The 18,081-nt window shown below is 42.9% G+C and overlaps 1 protein-coding gene across 4 annotated transcripts in view; it reads left to right on the top strand.

The window, feature by feature from the left end:
* The first annotated feature begins 1,160 nt into the window (after positions 1 to 1,160).
* LOC115606052 (zinc finger protein 410-like) overlaps positions 1,161 to 18,081 on the top strand; it is a 38,542-nt gene continuing 21,621 nt past the window's right edge. For 2 of the 4 annotated variants that reach the window (XM_030481332.1, XM_030481329.1), the window contains exons 1-8: positions 1,161 to 1,297; positions 2,558 to 2,757; positions 11,822 to 11,957; positions 12,282 to 12,515; positions 12,814 to 13,005; positions 13,828 to 14,011; positions 14,830 to 15,011; positions 17,761 to 17,850. In XM_030481332.1, the coding sequence (XP_030337192.1) occupies positions 2,725 to 2,757; positions 11,822 to 11,957; positions 12,282 to 12,515; positions 12,814 to 13,005; positions 13,828 to 14,011; positions 14,830 to 15,011; positions 17,761 to 17,850 (1,051 nt within the window). In that variant the 5' untranslated portion in view covers positions 1,161 to 1,297; positions 2,558 to 2,724. Of the gene's footprint in view, positions 1,298 to 1,893; positions 1,995 to 2,557; positions 2,758 to 11,821; positions 11,958 to 12,281; positions 12,516 to 12,813; positions 13,006 to 13,827; positions 14,012 to 14,829; positions 15,012 to 17,760; positions 17,851 to 18,081 lie in introns of all 4 variants that reach the window. The other 2 variants (XM_030481333.1, XM_030481330.1) reach the window with 2 other exon arrangements.

Raw genomic sequence — 18,081 nt, 5'->3', positions numbered from 1 at the left:
AGAGTTCCTGGGTGGCTCCAGCAGACAGCTGGTCAATGGCCTTTTTGCTGAAGCACCAGTCTCTCAGTATGACTCCAGCTCAGAGCCCTCTGTCAAGCCAGAGGGTTTTAAAGCTAAGGGGAGTAACTGTGAATCTGTAATCTGCAAATCGAAGTTGGCTGAAAGGCAGAGGAGCTATGCTGCACATCCTGGAGGGGCTGAAAAGAGGAAACCACTCCAGAGCAGCTCACAAACAGTGGATGACATTCATTTTCTGGGAAGTGACCACAGGCTGTCACACAGTCCAGTGTGGCTGTTGTGCCCAGGGACCCTGGTTCTGCCAGCCTCAACTGGTCCTGTTCTGTGACTTTCACATCGCCGGGACTCTCACTGCTCAGCAGCGCCAGCACCGTCCCATGAGCAGCCGTTTTGGCATGGAAGTCAGGAGTCATGGAGTGTGGCTCCAGAGCTGTGGACTAACCGTAACCAAGTTAAAGTTTACTGGACCTGAAGGTCACTGGTTCAGCAGCACACATTAAGAGCAGAGGCTGCCAACCTCACTGCTTCAGGAGCTCTGACCTGCTAACTATAGACACCAGGGTATGGCTGATGAACAAAAGCCAAAGCACAAGCTTTTTGAATTAACTCAGTCCCTTCTTGGGTTTTAGGTATGTTAAGACACGTTTCTGGAATTGCTGCCATGTTCTGTGTCGTTAGTGAGCTGCTGTGAGCTCAGCAGTTCTCTTACCACCAGCTGCAAGAACAGATGCACTGAGTCTGAGCAAAGTGGAAGCAGAAACCAAGTACTAGTAAGGAACTGGTGCTTCCCCATGCGCTATAACAAATGTGTTTAAGAGGAGTTCAGGGGTTGCCAGAAGACCAGACGCTTCCGCATAATCTTCACCTGTAAAATACTCTGCGTATCAGAAGGTTATTTTAAGAGGCATCAGGCTGCAGCTGAGCACTGCAGCCCTCGCAACGATCCCAGTGGTACTGGGGAAAACCCCAAACTTTCGGGGCTGAGGGAACTATCACGAGCCCCGCTTTCGGGGAGGGAGGTTCCCGCGCAGCACGACGCTCACACCCGCGGCGGCTCCGCAGGCAGGCAGCGCCGCGGCAGGAGCGGTGGGAAGGCCCCACGGCAGCCGGCGCGGCCTGGCGGGGCGGGCACACCGCGGCCGAGCCCCGGTGGCGGCCGGAAGCGGCGCTCCGCACAGCGCTCGCCATAGAGCCGAGGGAGGGGGGAGCGCGCACTCCGCCGCCAGCCTTTGGCATTTCCGGCCGGGCGCTCCGTCACATCCGGGCGGCTGAGATGCCGGTAAGGCGGGCGGGGGGAGGCGGGGGCTTGGGCGCTCCTCAGGGGCTCGCCGCCTTCCGCGGGGCACGGGAGCGCAGCGGGCCGGGGAGCGGCTGTGGGCGGCCCGGGCTCCCCGCCGCCGGGAGCCGCGCCCCACGGCCGCGGACCGACCCCCGCCGTGGGGAGGGCTGGCGCACCTGCCCGCGTGGGGGAGGGGCGCGGCCTCAGCCGGGCCTCGGCGCTCCGCCCTGCCCCGCGGCGCCGGGGTTGGTCTCACACCGACCCCCTCCGGGCTGCCCCCGTGCCCCCGGCACGGCAGAGGGGCGGGCAGCCGGGCCTGGCAGCCCCGGCTGTCTCCCCCGCGGGTGGCTCGGGGCCCGCCCTCCCGGGTGCGGGCTGGAGGGGGGCAACGGGTGAGCAAGCGGGAATATTCCCGAGCTCTGGCTTAGGTGCGCTGGCCTGAAGTACTCCGCTTTCGCTGTGTTCATTATCTTGCCCCTTCACGGCAGAAGGGGAGGCTCCCGTACGGAGTATCTCGTGCTGCACTGCTTGGTGTGAGGAAGGTTTCTGGGTTCTCCTTTTAGCTGATCCTGTATTCTCATTATTTTTTAATACAGTCAGGAGATCAATTGTAATAGAAGGGGGAAAAGAACTGTACATGGCTCACTTTCTTCTCGAACCACTAGTGTCCAAGTGCTTTCCCAGTAGGCAAAAACAGGTACCAGCTTGTTCTCATTTTCCCTTTTACCCAAAGAAGAAACATTGTGTGGTTATTTGTGAAGTGACTTCTAACCTACCTGTGTTCATCAAGGTATTTCACATAATCAGAAATGAGCAACAGGAAAAGCAGAGATTTCCTGGTGTCAGGTTGTTTGTATACAGTTGCTTTTCATCAACAACTTCGACAATTCCACCGTTTTGCAGGCTTGGAATTCAGCTTCCCTGCTTCTTGCATGCTCTATGTGATTTTCAGTTGATCCCCTAAGTTTCCACAACAAACAATCACTTTTTCCATTAAAAATAAGTTATTGCAAATAAAATGTGGTAAATAGCCTTTGGAAATTGATTTCACGATGTTAGGATGTTATTTTGCCGACTTAATGACAACACAAATACAAGAACCAGGTAAATGAGTTTTCCCAGCACTTCAAAGTTTATAAGTGTATTTTACAATTACATGCAACATCTCCTCCCTTCTTTTTGCTTTGGTCTCGTTTTTTGGTTCCTCTCTCTTGATATTTCTTTTTTTTTCTCCCCCCCCCCCCCTTTTTTTTTTTTTAGGTTAAATTGAGTATTTGTACAGCACAGCTTCTTGCAGAAGGACCACCACACTGTTTTACACTTAGAAAAATATGAGAATAAGCAGGGAGTGTTGTTCTCTCTGAACTAAAAACCAAAATACTCTGTGCCTTGCTGAGGACAGCTGCAGGAATCGGACACTTGAATCAATGTTATCGGATGAGTTAGAATCCAAACCTGAGGTGAGCAATGATGAACTGGGTTTAGTGCCCAGCAATGTTTAAGGGCAACACTAAGTGCTATGAGTATACTCAGTTTGCTGCTTATGTATTAATTCTCAAAGTGTTTTCAGTGGCATCTCTAACGCTTCCATGTTTTGAGTTGAATAGTAAAAGAGATTAAAGAATATTGCAGATTTCCCATCCCCCTTAAATTGTCAGCCAATATTCTTGCCTCTTCTCAGGTTACATTATTTTCTTTCCCCACTATTATAATGTTCATTCTGTTACAAGAATAAAATAAATTACTATATTGACTACTTCTTTCCCTCAAACCAGATTGACTTGACTTGGTTTTGGGGAGTCTGGATTATTCTGTAAGCATCAGCCAGTTCTGTTTTTTGAAGTACTCATGCTTCCATTAGGCAGTTGGCAGAAGTGGCAGGCAGCAGCACCCAGGGGGATCCTGGTTGCTCGGTGTGAGGCTGCTGGACCATTCCAGGTTCAGCCTGTAGCACAGCTGAGCACGGCTTGCAGTGATGTCTGTGTGTGCATGCAAGTGCATGCACAGCTGGCCACAAACCAGTTAACGCATACACACACTTAAAGTACCTTTAAGAGGTAAATACAAAGAGCATGAACAACACTAAAGTTTGTTAATGTAATATATTTATACCCTCATCACTCCACTCTCATGCGTACTCACATTCACAGATGTTTCTGGTCTCTGCCAGGCCTGAAGTCTTTCTGGTACCTGGGCCCAGACCCAGGGCTTTTTAGTCAGTTTCTAGCTGGAATCAGATTTTTCCAGGCTGTAGTTGCCTCGTGACATATCAATCAACTAGAAGCTCACTAGCAGTTCACTCACTTGTGAGTAGAATATTTAGGAATACATTTAGTAAGTAGGTAGAAGCGACTGCAGTGACCAGACACAGCACTGCACTGACCAGCAGCCAGCAAACATATTATTGGAGTCTCCTCTTTTCCCCCCTATCCATGGTTCTTTCTCCACATACCCACCTTGATTCATCCTTTGATCCACCCTTTAAACATTGCATAATAAGTTATATACATCCTGCAGTCCCTGTTACATCAAGTAACAACTTTGGTGTTTCCTGTGAGGCCCATTCAGATAACCCAAGACAGTTTTGTTTTCTTACCAAAGTTCTAGATGAACCTCTTCAAGATTTCACTTCAGCAGTGGCCTGTTGATGAGTGTCTGAGGAGTTCTGGTCTTTGTTACTCTTACCTATAATTTGCTAGATACAACAGTCTACAGTGTGTTACATTCAACACAGTTGTATCAATGTGTTCAGTTTATTACCTGTCCTGGTTTTCTCCTTTGTCTTTTAGGCTGCATAGCCATTATCCAGCAAGCTATATCTTTCCCCAGTTAAGACTGCAGAGGACTGTATCACTTTGTGTCCTTGCTTGTGTCAGCTTTAGCTCTTCAGAAGTCTAAGAACTTAGCACTGCAGTGAAGTACCTTTAGAGGAAGTTTGCAAGTTTAAATTGAAATATTTTTATTAAGTCTTCTGTTTCTGTCCCTTTAAGTCCATATGCAATACAGCAGGTATCTTAAACTGGTACTCTAAAGTGAATGAAGATTACATAGTCATCACACCCCAGGTGATGTGTTACTTGTTTCTTAACAGAGCAGCCAAAGCCCAACTACACTATTTGGGAAAATATATAGCTGCGAGTTCATAGTTGCACTGAGTAGCCTCAGCATGGGCTGCAAGGAGTTCCTTTCTCTTTCTTTGTGGTTGATGCCTCATAAATGCTGTCAAATTTTCTCCCAGTTCTGAATGATAAGGTGGGGCACTTGGCTACTGCAGTCTGCGAGTGAGTGGGTGGATTCCCATAGGTTAGTTCTGACAGCCAAGGATCAGGGTGGTTGGAATGCTTGTTCCTCGAATAGGAGCTGTAAATGGGCCTTGTCTTTTCTGGACTTGAGTGAGGTATTTGTTGATTAGGCATGTTTACATAATAGTCCTATTTCCTCACAGCAGAGTTGCATTGTCTTCCCAGCAAGCCCAGAACAGAGTAGGCCACTCTCCACTAGGAACAGGCCTGATAACATGAAAATTACAGTGGTTTCAGAGGGTATCCTTTCCACAGATGCTGTCTTCTAAGCCCTGCTCCTCAATCTTGATCAAGGCTATTTTATACTACAAATTGGGATTCATTTGCATTGTGGATTACCAAATTATACACACCCTCTTTCTGGTTCTGATTGTGAAAGTTAACAGCGAAGTTTCTATTTTCTACTCCTTTGATGTGAAACTGGTAGATAACCCTTTTTACACATTTCAAAAATTGCAGTTCAAGTATCTCTAAAAGTCAATCATTATTTTACATCCTGTGGTGAGCCATGGCACTGTAATTCTTATAGCCACTTGTATCCCCTGCCATGTGAGAAAGGTATTATTAAGAGCTAACTGTATTTGTGTAACATCTAGATTAATATTAATCAAAGCACTATGGCTGGATTGCATAAGCTTCTTTGCTACTGGTTTTATCCCTAAAGAAGCCACCAACATGCCAGTAAATGTTTAATACTTAAGTAGAGGTGAATCCTCCTTTCATAGGAAGTTACAAAGTTGTTTCGAAGCGGTTTGTGTGGGCAGATGGATCTGCTTTTCCTTCTGGACTCCCTGCCCCCAAAGCTCTGTTACCAGCATTCTTCAGGGAACTGATAAGATCTGCATTTTGCATGCTTTAAGTCTTCAGGGTGATTTGTTACAATTGCAAATATTTCCAGCCACCTCCACCACACTGGGCCACTGCAGGGTGCTTTCTGCTGTTGGTAGCTTTAGCACAACCTAGTGAACTACAGCTCTGATCTATAAATTGAAAAGGAGTGAATGGAGATATTTTAGCCTCTCTTTTGTCTCCTCATTAGTGCCTCACAAGGAAGCTCTTGTGAACTAATTCCCCTGAGTTTGTACGGAGGAGAGCCCCCTGCCCTCCACAGCCTGCAGCTCCTCCTTTCCCCTGAACCTCTCCCTTCTCTGCTAAATGTTCTTTTGACCTCTTTATTTTGTAGTGGTTTACGGGTTAAATTTGGAACAGAAACGGTATCGATTAAAAACATGGTCCCTGCTGCTCTGGGAGTCTAGTCCAGCTCTCTCCCCAGTAGGAGGATAGATGTGAATGTTAATGCTAGAGAACCTTCCTCCCGTGTCCCTCCCAGCCACCCCCACACCTCAAACAAAGCAGCTGCCTGGCACTTCCTGGCTTTTGAATCATATGATGACGGGGTTGTTACAGGACACAAACTTCAACCCGATCCATCCCAGATGGCCATATTTCGTTTGGTTCTGTAGTCCCCCCTTCAAAAAAAGAAAAAAAAAAAAAAAAAGGCTCTCTAGGACGGGTTCTCAGTTCTTTAAACAGATTTTTTTCGTTGTTCCCCTCCCCCCGGGTCAGGGGCATTATCCAAGCTTCTTGGTAACACAAGCATTCTGCACTGCTTCCAGTGATAGACCCTGGGATCATCCTGTCCAACTATGACTTGTTGACAAGCAGGAATGACAACTATTTGTTTAGTGACAAGAGCTAGCAAATATTTTACATTTTTAGTACATGCACTGTCTACATTACTACAGGATTTTCAGGGTTACATGGTGTTTCAGCGGGAAGGGTAAAAGCAGAGCCAAAAAAAAAAATCCAGTTTCTTCATAGCAAGATGCAGCTGAATTTGTCCATTTTGTCCTTCCAAGGCTTAAAGAGTCTCTGTATGACTCACATCTGGCCCATGAAGTTTGAATATCTAAGTTGAGGATGTCCTTTTGCAATTGATACCAAAATTTGTTTTCAATATCTTGGCTATTGCATAAAGCCACCTCACACCTCTTTATTTCATTTGTGTTCTGTTAATACTCTGTACATTTAGTTTCCCTAACTATTCCTATTCAGGTGCCCTAAGATGTTCTGTCTGCTTGGTTACAAATTCCAGCACTTCAGACATATTTACAGAAGGATCAGTCCCCTCCTTACATGGGGATTCCATAGTCACTGTCCCAGGAGTACTTGCAGCCCGTCTGGATCCTGTTTGTAGTGTCAGATATTATGTGGTTGTGAGATCTGACAAACTGTAGCATCCAGGAGATTCCTCCCCTCCTGGTCCTTCAGAGAAGAGACCACTGGACTGTTCCCAGGTTCACACAGAAGCGAGGTTGAACCTGAACTGCAAATATGTGCCCATGCACACATAGACAGTACAGACATGTACGGCTGTAAACACAAACACATGGCAGGACAGTACTTTTACAGGCACCCACAAACGCAAGTGGCATTCACATGGAACAGTAAGACCACAAATGGCCTAATCCTGTTCCTACTCGTCAGTTAACTAGGCTTGAAGTTTGCTAGCCTATCGCACACATGCCATCACTCAGCTGACATGCAAACTCACAGTCATGTATCTATTCTGTCTCTGCCAAACCTTGAGTCCTTCCAGTATCCATCTCCAGGCCCTGGGTTTTTTAGTCCAGCCTCTGACCAGGATCTTGGAGTTCCAGGTTATGGTTTCCTCCTATTCACAGGCTAGTCCAACCTCCAGTCAACGAGATGAATGTACTTGAAACTATTCAGGATCAAACAGGATTTGAGAAGACGACAGGATAGACCACAGTGATGAGGCAGGAGTGACATACTGACCCACAGCCTGCTAATGCGGTTGATCCATATTATCCCCCACCCCTTCCTGTTCTCCATGGTTGTTCCTGTCCTATCCACCTTGATCCCTCCCTTTCACAGCCTTTGATCCTTTTCCTAAACATCCCTAAGTTTTTCCACATTCTCACAGCCTCCTCTTAAGACATCTTAGTAAGTTTTACCTAGGCCCAGAATTTCTCCCATATCTCATAAGTTTGCTCTTGCCTGTGAGATTGTGTTCTGGTAACCCATGATAGTAATGTTTCCATTTCTTGCAAAGTTTCTGGTTGAATTTCTTCAAGGCCACACTCAAACAATTCCTGTAGTTGCCCATCCATCAGTGTCCCCGGAGTTCCAGTCTGTGTTACTCTCCCTTATCTACAGTTTGTTAGTTTGTGTATCTGCACATTTAATTTATCACCTCTCCTGTTCCTAGTCTGTCTTATGTTGAATAACCACCTACCAGATACTCTTAATAGTTTCCCATTTGCTTTCAGCTGCAAAATCAAATTAAAAGAAACTTAAGAAAGCATGACATAGTGTTTGTAATGGTCCCCCCACCCCCCGTATTCCAGTTGCTGCAACTGCCACAAAGGTACTAAATAATTTTGAACAGAAAGGAAGGTTTATGCAAGTACATAGCTGTCAGGGATTATTTGATGTAGAGCTGGTGGTTGGTTAGCTTTAGTTTATGGGAAGGGTGGGGGGGTTTGTTCCAAATTTTAATAATGAGCATGATTCTTTCATTTACTTCTGCGTCTTTTGCCCCCTTTTAATTCTTTGTACTAGCTTCTTACTACTTTACAAAGAAAATTCAAAGGATCTCCTTTCTTCTGAGCGTCTGTTTGTGGCTGCTGCATTTTGCTTTTACCTAGTGACTTGCTGTTGCTGTCTGGAAGTGGAGGAAAGGCTTTTATCTAAGACTTTCTGTATAAAACCAGAAGAGTCCATAAAACAAGTGTTTCATGGTGGAGTAGGCAGCAGTAGGGATCATGAACAGCTTTTAAATGAAAGACAATGCAGTAACTTAGAACCATCTTGCTGCTCACATTTTTTAGTCCCAACTTCTTTCTTCTGGTTGGCTCACTCTGTTATGCCTTATAGCTGAACCCAGGACACTTAGTCTGCTCTCTTTTTACCCCTCTATCTCCTATTTTTTAATCTTAAATTAGACTGCATGGCTCTGGGAGAGGAACTTATTGCCTATGGATTCTTTTTTCCAACATAAACAGGGTTCCCTCTTCTGACGGGGGTCGCTAGATAAGCTTATAGTATACATAAGAGGAAAAAATGCTAACCTTCCAAACTGCAGGTCTGGCTGTGGCCTAGTTCAAGTGGCGTATTGCCATCTGAATGACTTAAAGACATAATTTTTACCTTCATAATCATCAGACAGGCCGCTTCTAAAAGAGGGTGAACTGGGAGCCAAGAGTGACACTAGCCAAGGCGGCGTCCTCACTGAGCAGGGCAGGCAGAGGCCAGTGCTGGAGACAGGATCCATCCAATGTCCTGGATGAGGCAAAGTAATGAACCAGATCCAGGGTCTATCCAGAGAGCCTAATCAGAAGTAGCCAGAAATGGGGCTGAGAGACACTGATGCAATAGAAGTCTCAGGTCCATGCAGGAGACAAGACTTGAGATAGATAAACCTACAGCTCAGGAAGAGACTATAGAGAGCATAGTTTGAGCTTAAGTGGAGCCCTTAGGCAGGTGAGACCACTCTGGGCAATTAAGGCTTCAGGGCTCTGACAGCAGTTAACTCTTTGAAGTAAAACTGTGAGGAAGCATCAGTATTTCCAGTGTTTTCATGAGAAGAAATAAGTGTAGAGAGATTAGAGCCCAAACTATTAAGTTTTCTTTGCACTTTCTTTGATTTAATGAACTTTGTCCTGATGTGGGAGCGACTCAAAAGGCTGGTATCTGCTAAAGAAATAATTTGGAACTGAGTGCAAGTGGTTCTGCAAATTAAATGCTAAGACAATCACAACATAAAAAGTAAGAATAAAAGTGACTATTGGGTTTTAATCACAAATATACCATGGGCATATGATGCTTTTTTATTCTGTTTCTTTTGACACCAATAAACCATCTCAGTGCAGAGACAACTCTATCTGAGCTTTGTGTGAATGCATGATGAAATGGTCACAATGAAGGTAGTAGCTTTTGAATAATTATATTGCACAGTTTCCTTCTAAATGCCAAAGATAAAGGAAGTCTGTTGCATTCAGTTGTTTGCTAGAGAGCAGCAGAGTGCAGGATCTTTATGTCAAGGAGTTTCCTAGAGGTAAGGAATAGTGACTTGAGGGTTAAGTTTTTGGTGTGTTGTTATTTTCCATATTTCTTTCATCTGTGGGTTGGTTTTTTTTTTCAAAATATTTTGAGAATGTGAGTATAGGAGTAAGTCCGTCTGACAGAGCTTTAAGCCAAATAAATAGATTCTATATATGGGTTTTGAGGGGTGTTTTCTCTGAAATGTGGATATGTATCTGGGTCTGTTACAACTGACCCCTTTCAGTCTCTCAGGTCTCTGGAAGGTTAATTCCATTCAAAGACCACGTTTCTTAATAAACCCTGTGGAGTCCATAAAGAACGAGTTCAGTCCATTGCAAAAGTTGGGCTGTGTTATCTCATAACGCCATGCAGCACATCCTTTATTAAATCAGAATATTTTAGTAGGGACTGCTGTGGCACTGGAAGTGGAAACCAGAGGCTCTTTTCTGTGCCTGTGCCATGAAGGTAAAGAGTCCAGAATTATATCCAGTAGTCTGACAAAAGCTTGAGATGTTGTCAAGGGGACAGAATGAATAAACAAGGCACAAGCTTTGCTGCTCTCAACTTGGTTAAATACGGGAAGACTTTCAGGGGTGAGGAAAGGCATTTCCCTGACTTCCAGTTCCTTTTCAAATGTCAGATTCCTTTTTTCATATCTCAAGATTTTAAGGAGATAGCCAGAAGTAATTTTTGCCTTGCCAGAGCTGACTGATGTTAAGTATAGTGAATTTGCTGGACTGAATGACCTGGGCATCTTGATTGACCCTCCTGGGCCAATCAAGATGAGAGCTGCTCCCTATTTCTGATCTTAGATCCAGCCACTAGTGACGTTTAGTACAATTTTCAATACATGCACATGGACTGTACAGATGTGACAGGCACTAAACAGGTTAACACAGGTAGGACACTCAGAGCTTTACCCACATAAACACAGGCAGCGCAAAGTGCCTGATTCTGTTCCCAAGGGTTGCTGCCTGGAGAAAACCTTAATGGGTTTCTCCAGGATATGTCCCCACACTTCTCGTTCTGCTTGCCAACTAGTCTGGCTTGGAGTTCATTAGCATATGACACACACAGGATCACACAGGAAATAGTTAGGAATGGAGTTTAATAAGAAGGCAGGATGGACTGCAATGGTTAGGCTGTGCCAGACGACTGAATTGACCAACTTCCTGCTTATATGTAATGGGCCGCTTTTATCCTCCCCTCTCCATTTTCCTGTGTTTGTTCTGCCCTGATCCACCTTGATCCCTTCCTTTTCCTGCTGTTGGCATTTCCCTTAAACAATGCATATTAAGTCCTGTACAGTCCCCCAAATCTCTTGTTCAGTCCCAAAATTCTCCCCAGGGAGTGTAACCCAGTATAAGTCCCATAACTCTTCATGCAATAGTGTCCTTTATTTTGCATAGTGTTCTGGAGACAGTTTCTTCTGTTGAATCTGCTTAGTGGGTGGATTTCACACTAAGGACAATGGCTTTAATTGTCTGTCTTTGATGGTTTTAGGAGTAATTGATTTGGATGGATAAGGTTGTCTGTGTTCTCCCCCTTGTCATCCCAGCCTCGTGCCTCTGATCATTATCTGCCTATTTTGAATACCCATTAGCTACACTCGTTACAGCCAGTCTTTTGCTTGTTGGTTTGGTTTTTTTTTGGTGGTTGTTTAAAAAACGTCAACTTTCAGCTAAGTATTCAAAGACAATGATTTAAAAATGCACCCATACCAAAGGCTGAGCATAAAAACCATTTACTTGGAAGGCTAGAGCCTTTACTAGAGTAAAGTATCAAGTGGTATAAGATTACGTAAAAAGGAATATATGCTTTAAAACATGGCATGTATTGGTAACATTTGTCTTGGTAAAAGATTAGTTAAAAAGGAATATAATGTAAGTAGCCTTCAGGTAGTCTGCAATGACCCAGAGCTGTTTATTGTATGTTAAATGAGAATTTTATGGGTGCTTCAGAGATGACAAATACAAACAATTCCTTCTTTGTCATTAATGTAAATTGAAAAGCTCCATTTACTTAGATGTGTAGTCATGGGATTATATTCAGTGTCTCCTACAAGGCAGTAGGGGGTAATGGAGACTGGGTTTAATACCTTTTTAAATGATTTGTGCTGCTCTTGACCTAACCTTCAGTATGGGTTTTTTTTCAGCTTCTGGTTCAGTTTGTTCAGAATACTTCTATTCCACTGGGGCAAGGGCTGGTGGAATCAGAACCAAAAGACATCACCTGTCTTTCTCTCCTTCCTGTTACTGAGACCTCAGAATGCAACAGACTCATGTTGCCAGGTAAAGTCTACGTGGCAGATCTTTGTGAGCATGCCCTTCATACAGCTGTCTTTACTGTGCCTCTGTGGCCCACTGCCTCTTGCCGATAAGGCATCCAGGGATGGAGGAACAAGTTCAGAAGGGTGACTGAAACTTTTGTCGTTTAGCAGCAAAGTCTGACTAGTTAGAAAATTACTTCCTCTTCCAATGTCTCTCAAATTCTGAGTTGTTTTTTTCTTTTTTTTTTTTTTTGGGGGGGTGTATCTAGAAAAATAACTTCATAGGTATCTTTTAGTTATAGTGTATTTATGCTTTCATTTACTCTGGTTTCACTTTTTTCACTAGATGATGAAAGAGATCTGACTTCTCCAAGTCACACTAATTCTTCCAAAGATGTTTCTTCATCTGCTGTCTTGAGAAGTCTACAGGTAAATGTGGGCCCTGATGGAGAGGAAACAAGGGCACAGAATGTACAGAAACCATCTGAACTTCTGTCAACTCCAGAGACTTCCACTTTATTGCAAGACCTCCAGCCTAGTGACAGCACTTCATTTATTCTTCTCAACCTAACAAGAGCAGGTAATTCTCCTTCTGTTTGTCATCTGGCTGGATATGTCTCAGACAGCAGAATGCAGGAGATACAAGTACAACTCTGTCCCTGCTGCTTATGAAGGGGAAAGATCACGAAATTTGCTGGGCATTATTGGATATTTCAGGAGCATTTAATCATCAACAGCTTTCTACAATATAGAGGTCAGTGAAGACTTTTTCAGTGCAGCTATTGCAACTATGCCATGAACACTAACCTCTGGGAAGCAAAAGAAATTTCCCTCTGTTACGTTATCTTTCAGTTTCATGAAATTTTCTTCTTTTCTAGGGCTGGGGTCTCCAGCAGAGCACTTGGTGTTTGTCCAAGATGAAGCAGAAGATTCTGGGAATGACTTTCTTTCTCATGATAGTACAGACAGCAGTACCCCATGGTTCCTACGAGTGCAAGAATTGGCCCATGACAGTTTAATTGCTGCCACTCGGGCACAGCTCGCTAAGAATGCCAAAGCAAGCAGTAATGGTAGGAAATCCCCTGATTCTGTCTCACAAGTTGAATGTTCCATACGAGACCCCTAGTTTCAGCTTATTTCTTCCTCTCTTTCACTCTATCTTGCTTTTAATGTTCTGACATCGTCAGATCATCAGTGACAGAATTGTATAGAACCACCATGGATTTTTTCTGCAATATAAATAGGCTGCTCAGTTTTTCTCAGGGAAGGAACTTCAGTGGAGCCAGCAGTTCCATTGTAGTCCGCCTGTTCTCCAGTGCATCTAGAGAGTATCTTTCTGACTGCAGCTGCTCGTATTTCAACTTCCATTTTCACTTTCAAGAGTCTATTTTTAATGCATACTGTATTTCATACTTGCTTCTTAGCTCCACTGGGTTTGGAGATCAGTTTTCTGGAGAACTGGATTTAGTCACATGCTTTGTGACTTAATTCTTTTAATAAATAATTGCAAACAAATGCACCATCTTTTTTTTTTTTTTTTAGCTAAGGTGTTTTTAAAAAGAGTTATTCTGGCTACTACTTAGAATTGATTGGTTGATATTGATACAGGGACCATTTTTACAATTTTTGGTCCATTGGCTCTCTATTCTTCTTGCGATAAGCCTCATCTGGTAGCAGCTGATCTAATACAGATAGTTTGTTGGGAGCAGTTTAGGGACCTAATAAGGTTTGCAAACCTGTGTCTGATCCCTGTTATGGGCTAGGCAGCAGTATGTAGGACATGGTAAACAATTAGTAGTGAGACACACACCTGTTTTACATTCATGTATTGTATATGATGCTGGTTTTATCTATTAAAATTGCAACAGTGTAGTAATCTGTCTCTTTTTTAGATTTTGGTGGGCTTTTTCTTCCAGGTGAAAATATTCATCTTTGCTCAGGAGATGGGCAGCCAAAAGACTCCAGCCCCATTCCTCATTTGTCTCGTGTGGAAAGGAAGCTGAAGTGCACGGTTGAGGGCTGCGATCGGACATTTGTGTGGCCAGCTCACTTCAAGTATCATCTGAAAACACACCGGTGAGCAGAGTAAAGCTATATGTTGTCATGACATTGAAAAACTGTGCTCTGTATTTGGGGTAGCCTTAGTTTTTGACATCGACAAGCTCTGAAAACCTGGTATTACTCTTAGAAATGCTAGGCTTGTTGCTTGCTTTAGGTTGTTTATGTTAAAACACTTTAGTTAGATTTAGATTTTTGCAGGTCTTTGTTAGTGTTTGGTTTAGAATATTTGTATTTTAACAGGTGCTCAGTAAAGAGCATCACTGTCACTTCTGTGGTACAGTGAATGTTAGAACTTGTAGGATGCTGTCATATTTTTATATATCCTTGAGCAAAGTTGCTTGCTCTAACAAATGACCCTAATCTTTTTTAGCTAAGAAATTGGCAGTCTCTAAGTTAAATTGCAGACGAGAAGCTTAAAAACTGGGAAGGACTCCAATAGACATGAGCTCATCAGCTTGCCCTAAGACAGGGCCAGCACTAATTGCATATGTTATTCGTACGCATGCTGTCATTTTTGATCCTCCAGTGACTGAAATTCCACAATGTTCCTATATAATCTGTTGCACCACTTTACTAAGTCATTCTGGGTTGGGAATAGGCACGGTAATGCAATGAAAAGATACCTGAACAAATTCTTCCAGTGAACCACCCAGACTATAGTTCCTTAGGACTAATTTAGGTCACTCACTTTGGTTGAGTCTTTCTGGTTTATGATATAATTAATTCTAGTTTAAATGTTTCTTCTTTTTACTTAATTAAAAAAAGAAGTCAAGTGTTCATGAAAAATACATTGCAGTAGCTGGTAATGAAATAGCCATTTTGTTGCTTTCCAGGAACGACCGCTCCTTCACCTGCCCCGCAGAAGGCTGTGGAAAAAGCTTCTATGTCTTGCAGAGGCTGAAGGTGCACATGAGGACTCACAATGGTGAAAAACCCTTTGTGTGCACAGAGCTGGGCTGCGGGAAACAGTTCACGACAGCTGGAAATCTGAAGAACCACCTACGAATTCACACTGGTGTGTTTTAGACCTCACCTGTTTGTGGTCTGCAGAGGTGGGGTCTTTACTGAGGAATAAACCACTTCCTCCTCCATGCTCTTTCTCTTTTGAGAATATGATGTTGTTTATCTCTGCCCTTCATTAGTGTCCCTTTTCTATCAATTCATATCAATCTGTAGGTCAAATGAATCAACTGCTTACCCCCCTTACTATCCTGTATAATTTCACTCAGGTTTCATCCTTCAAATAGTATATGATGATGCTGTACTCTGCTCAGACCATTCTCTGAAGAGTCCTTTCCCCCTCAAGTTGTTTGATCAAGGGAGGGGTGTGTATTGTTCTGGGAAGAAGCTAGGCTGTTCCCACGGGAATAGTTCATAAGCACGATGGCTGTAATTGTTTTTTATAAAGAAGCTATTTTAAATTCCTGAAAGGCACGGTAGCTTAGATACTTCTCCACTGTTGTGTCCTGGTGGACACAGTCGTAGCTGTACTGATATCTGGCTGAATCTGACTAGCTTATGTTACCTGCGCTGCTTGTAGAATGACCACACTTGGGAGGTTTAGGGAAATGAGCAATACAGTGGAATGAGTAGCAAAAATATAGTAGCAAAGTGTAGTAGAAAAAGGCAATACCTAGAAAACAGCATTTTGGCATTCAGACTGCTCTGTGCTAGTGCTAATACAAGATATTACCATATGCTGGAGCCTGTGTACTCTTAACTCATGCTCAGCTTTTTATATTAAATAAAACAAACCCCTCTACTTCATAGTGCTTTATTTTATACATGTTTTGCTTATGCTGTCTCCTCTGGAGAATTTGATCCTGCCTTGTCAATATTTTTAGAAGTCGGTGTACCAGCCAAAGTTTTCACAACTGCATAAAGTGCTTTAGGTGTTTTTATCCTACAAAGTTGTTTGAGAGAGGCACACAAGTTACTGCTGAAATGATCACCAGTTTAATAGTTAGCAAAGTTTATAGTGAATATTCTGGTGGTTTGGTTTGGTTGGGGTTTCTTAAGCCTTTGGGTTATCACACCACTTAAACGGCCCACTTCAAGCCTCTCAGAATATTGTTAGAGATTCCCTGGTGGCCTAGGAAGGTAGCATTGCATTACAGTTGGTTAACATTTCAAAATAACCTTGACAACTGTAAGAGCACAAGGCCTGTCTTGTAAAATGACATTGCAGCTCATGTGGGCCGCCAGCAGCTGTTTATGCCTTCTGCCTTACTTAAACACTGCCGTATGGTGTGTAGTTTGTAGATACACAGGGAAAAAGGTTGTGATTTTAAAGAATTTGCAGTCTAGCTCGAACACATGGTTTGGGGGCAGATGTTGGGATGTAGTTAAAAATTACATATACCAATAATAAAATTTTGAATGTGTAGTAACAGCAGCCATAGTTTTTGCAGTTTTCTTTTGCACTTTAAGCTCCCAGCCAAGGTGCAGATAAAATGAATAGGCCCAACTGACACATGCAAATCCTCCATGATAGAGTGAGTATTCTGCACCCAACAGAGTAGTAACTTCTAGAGGAGTCAATAATAACTTTCTGAACTGCAGACTGGTCATGTGCAGTTAAGAGTTTGATCAGACCAAAGGTGTTATAAAACTGCAGGTGTAAATAGATCTGGGGTTTCTTACAGATGGAACTGTGTGCTGCTCTTTTTGTCAATGGTAGTTTTTCTTCCTTCTTTCCAAGTTTTAAATATTTTTAGCAGGCCAGAAAGTACAATCAGTGTTTGAGAATCTGCTACATATTTCAGCCCTGTAACACCAATCAGAACATGTTGTGTTGATCCTTTTTGCTCAGATCTGTTGGGTGTTACCGTAGATAAGAAGCTGAGAAATGAACTGTAGGAAGAGGACTTGTAAAGGCAAAATCGCAATAGAAACATCTTTAAAAACAAGTTTGCTCTGAAAGAACTATGTATATGTTAGACAATAAAATAGCTAAAATGGCTTGCTTAATCTCCTGTGGACTTGCTGTTACTGTGATACAGTAGTCTAGTTAGACTTGAAATCATAGTGTTAAACATGGTATATCAAGGTCTTTAGTGGGATGTTGCAGGCAAAAGTTACCTTTAGTTTTATTTAAGGCTTTATTAAAAGGGTGTTTAGAACAGATTAATTATATTGTATTGCATTAGTGTAGTCATCTCCCAATTTATCATCATTTAGACAAATACAAAAGTAGCTGCAGGGATATATAGAACTAACAAATTTCAACCTATGAGAACAAATTGTGCCTTGAATTACTGTTCTTCCACACATAAATATAAATGACTGACACATCTCTCACAGGATTTTGGCAAGTTCAGCCTGATCTGAAGTGAAATATAGAATCTGATATGAAGGGAAATACAGTTAATGGGATTTTTGGCATGGAGAGGCAGAAAGGGAACAGGATCCTGGGGGAGAGTGAAGCAGAGAACTGGTTGTTAAGAGCTTCATATAGAAGATATATAATAGTCCAGGTACTTTTATATTAATCTTTTGGTATTTATTTACTTGGAAGATCTATTTAGGAGCAGTGGACCCTTGCTTCACTTTCAGTGAATGATGATCTAAGAATATTTCCAAAAGAATGTCAGTGTTTCCTCTTGAAAGCTGACAAAGAGAATGCTTTAAAAGCTTTAGGAAGCATATGTGTAATTTCCGCTGAACTTTGTTGCATGTAAGGCCAAAAAGGGGAAAGGGGTAGAGATCTCCAGGCTGTTCTCAATTGTGATCCCAAAATCTAAGAACATACTTTTCCCTTGTAGGGGAAAAACCCTTTCTGTGTGAGGCACAGGGATGTGGTCGCTCCTTTGCAGAATACTCCAGCCTTCGGAAACATTTGGTTGTCCACTCAGGTAAGAGTCTTCATCTGACATTCTGTGACCTATCTGAGAAAAGCTCTTTATTTTACAACTTTGATTTGATTTCCTTAAGAAAAATCCCATCGTTTCTGCTGTACTTCTAGTCATAGTGTTTCATGAGTTGCTTTGTGGTGGCTGTAGCCTGTACACTTCAGTCTTTCCCGTTCTTTGTTTCTAAATTTTATGTTTCTAAATTCAAATTATTTTTTTTTAATTGTTTCTAAA

This window comes from Strigops habroptila, chromosome 4 (genome assembly GCF_004027225.2).
Source record: "Strigops habroptila isolate Jane chromosome 4, bStrHab1.2.pri, whole genome shotgun sequence".
NCBI classification, from domain to species: Eukaryota; Metazoa; Chordata; class Aves; order Psittaciformes; family Psittacidae; genus Strigops; species Strigops habroptila.
The sequence above is the reverse complement of the archived record's forward strand: the minus strand, read 5'-3'. Positions and strand labels throughout refer to the sequence as shown.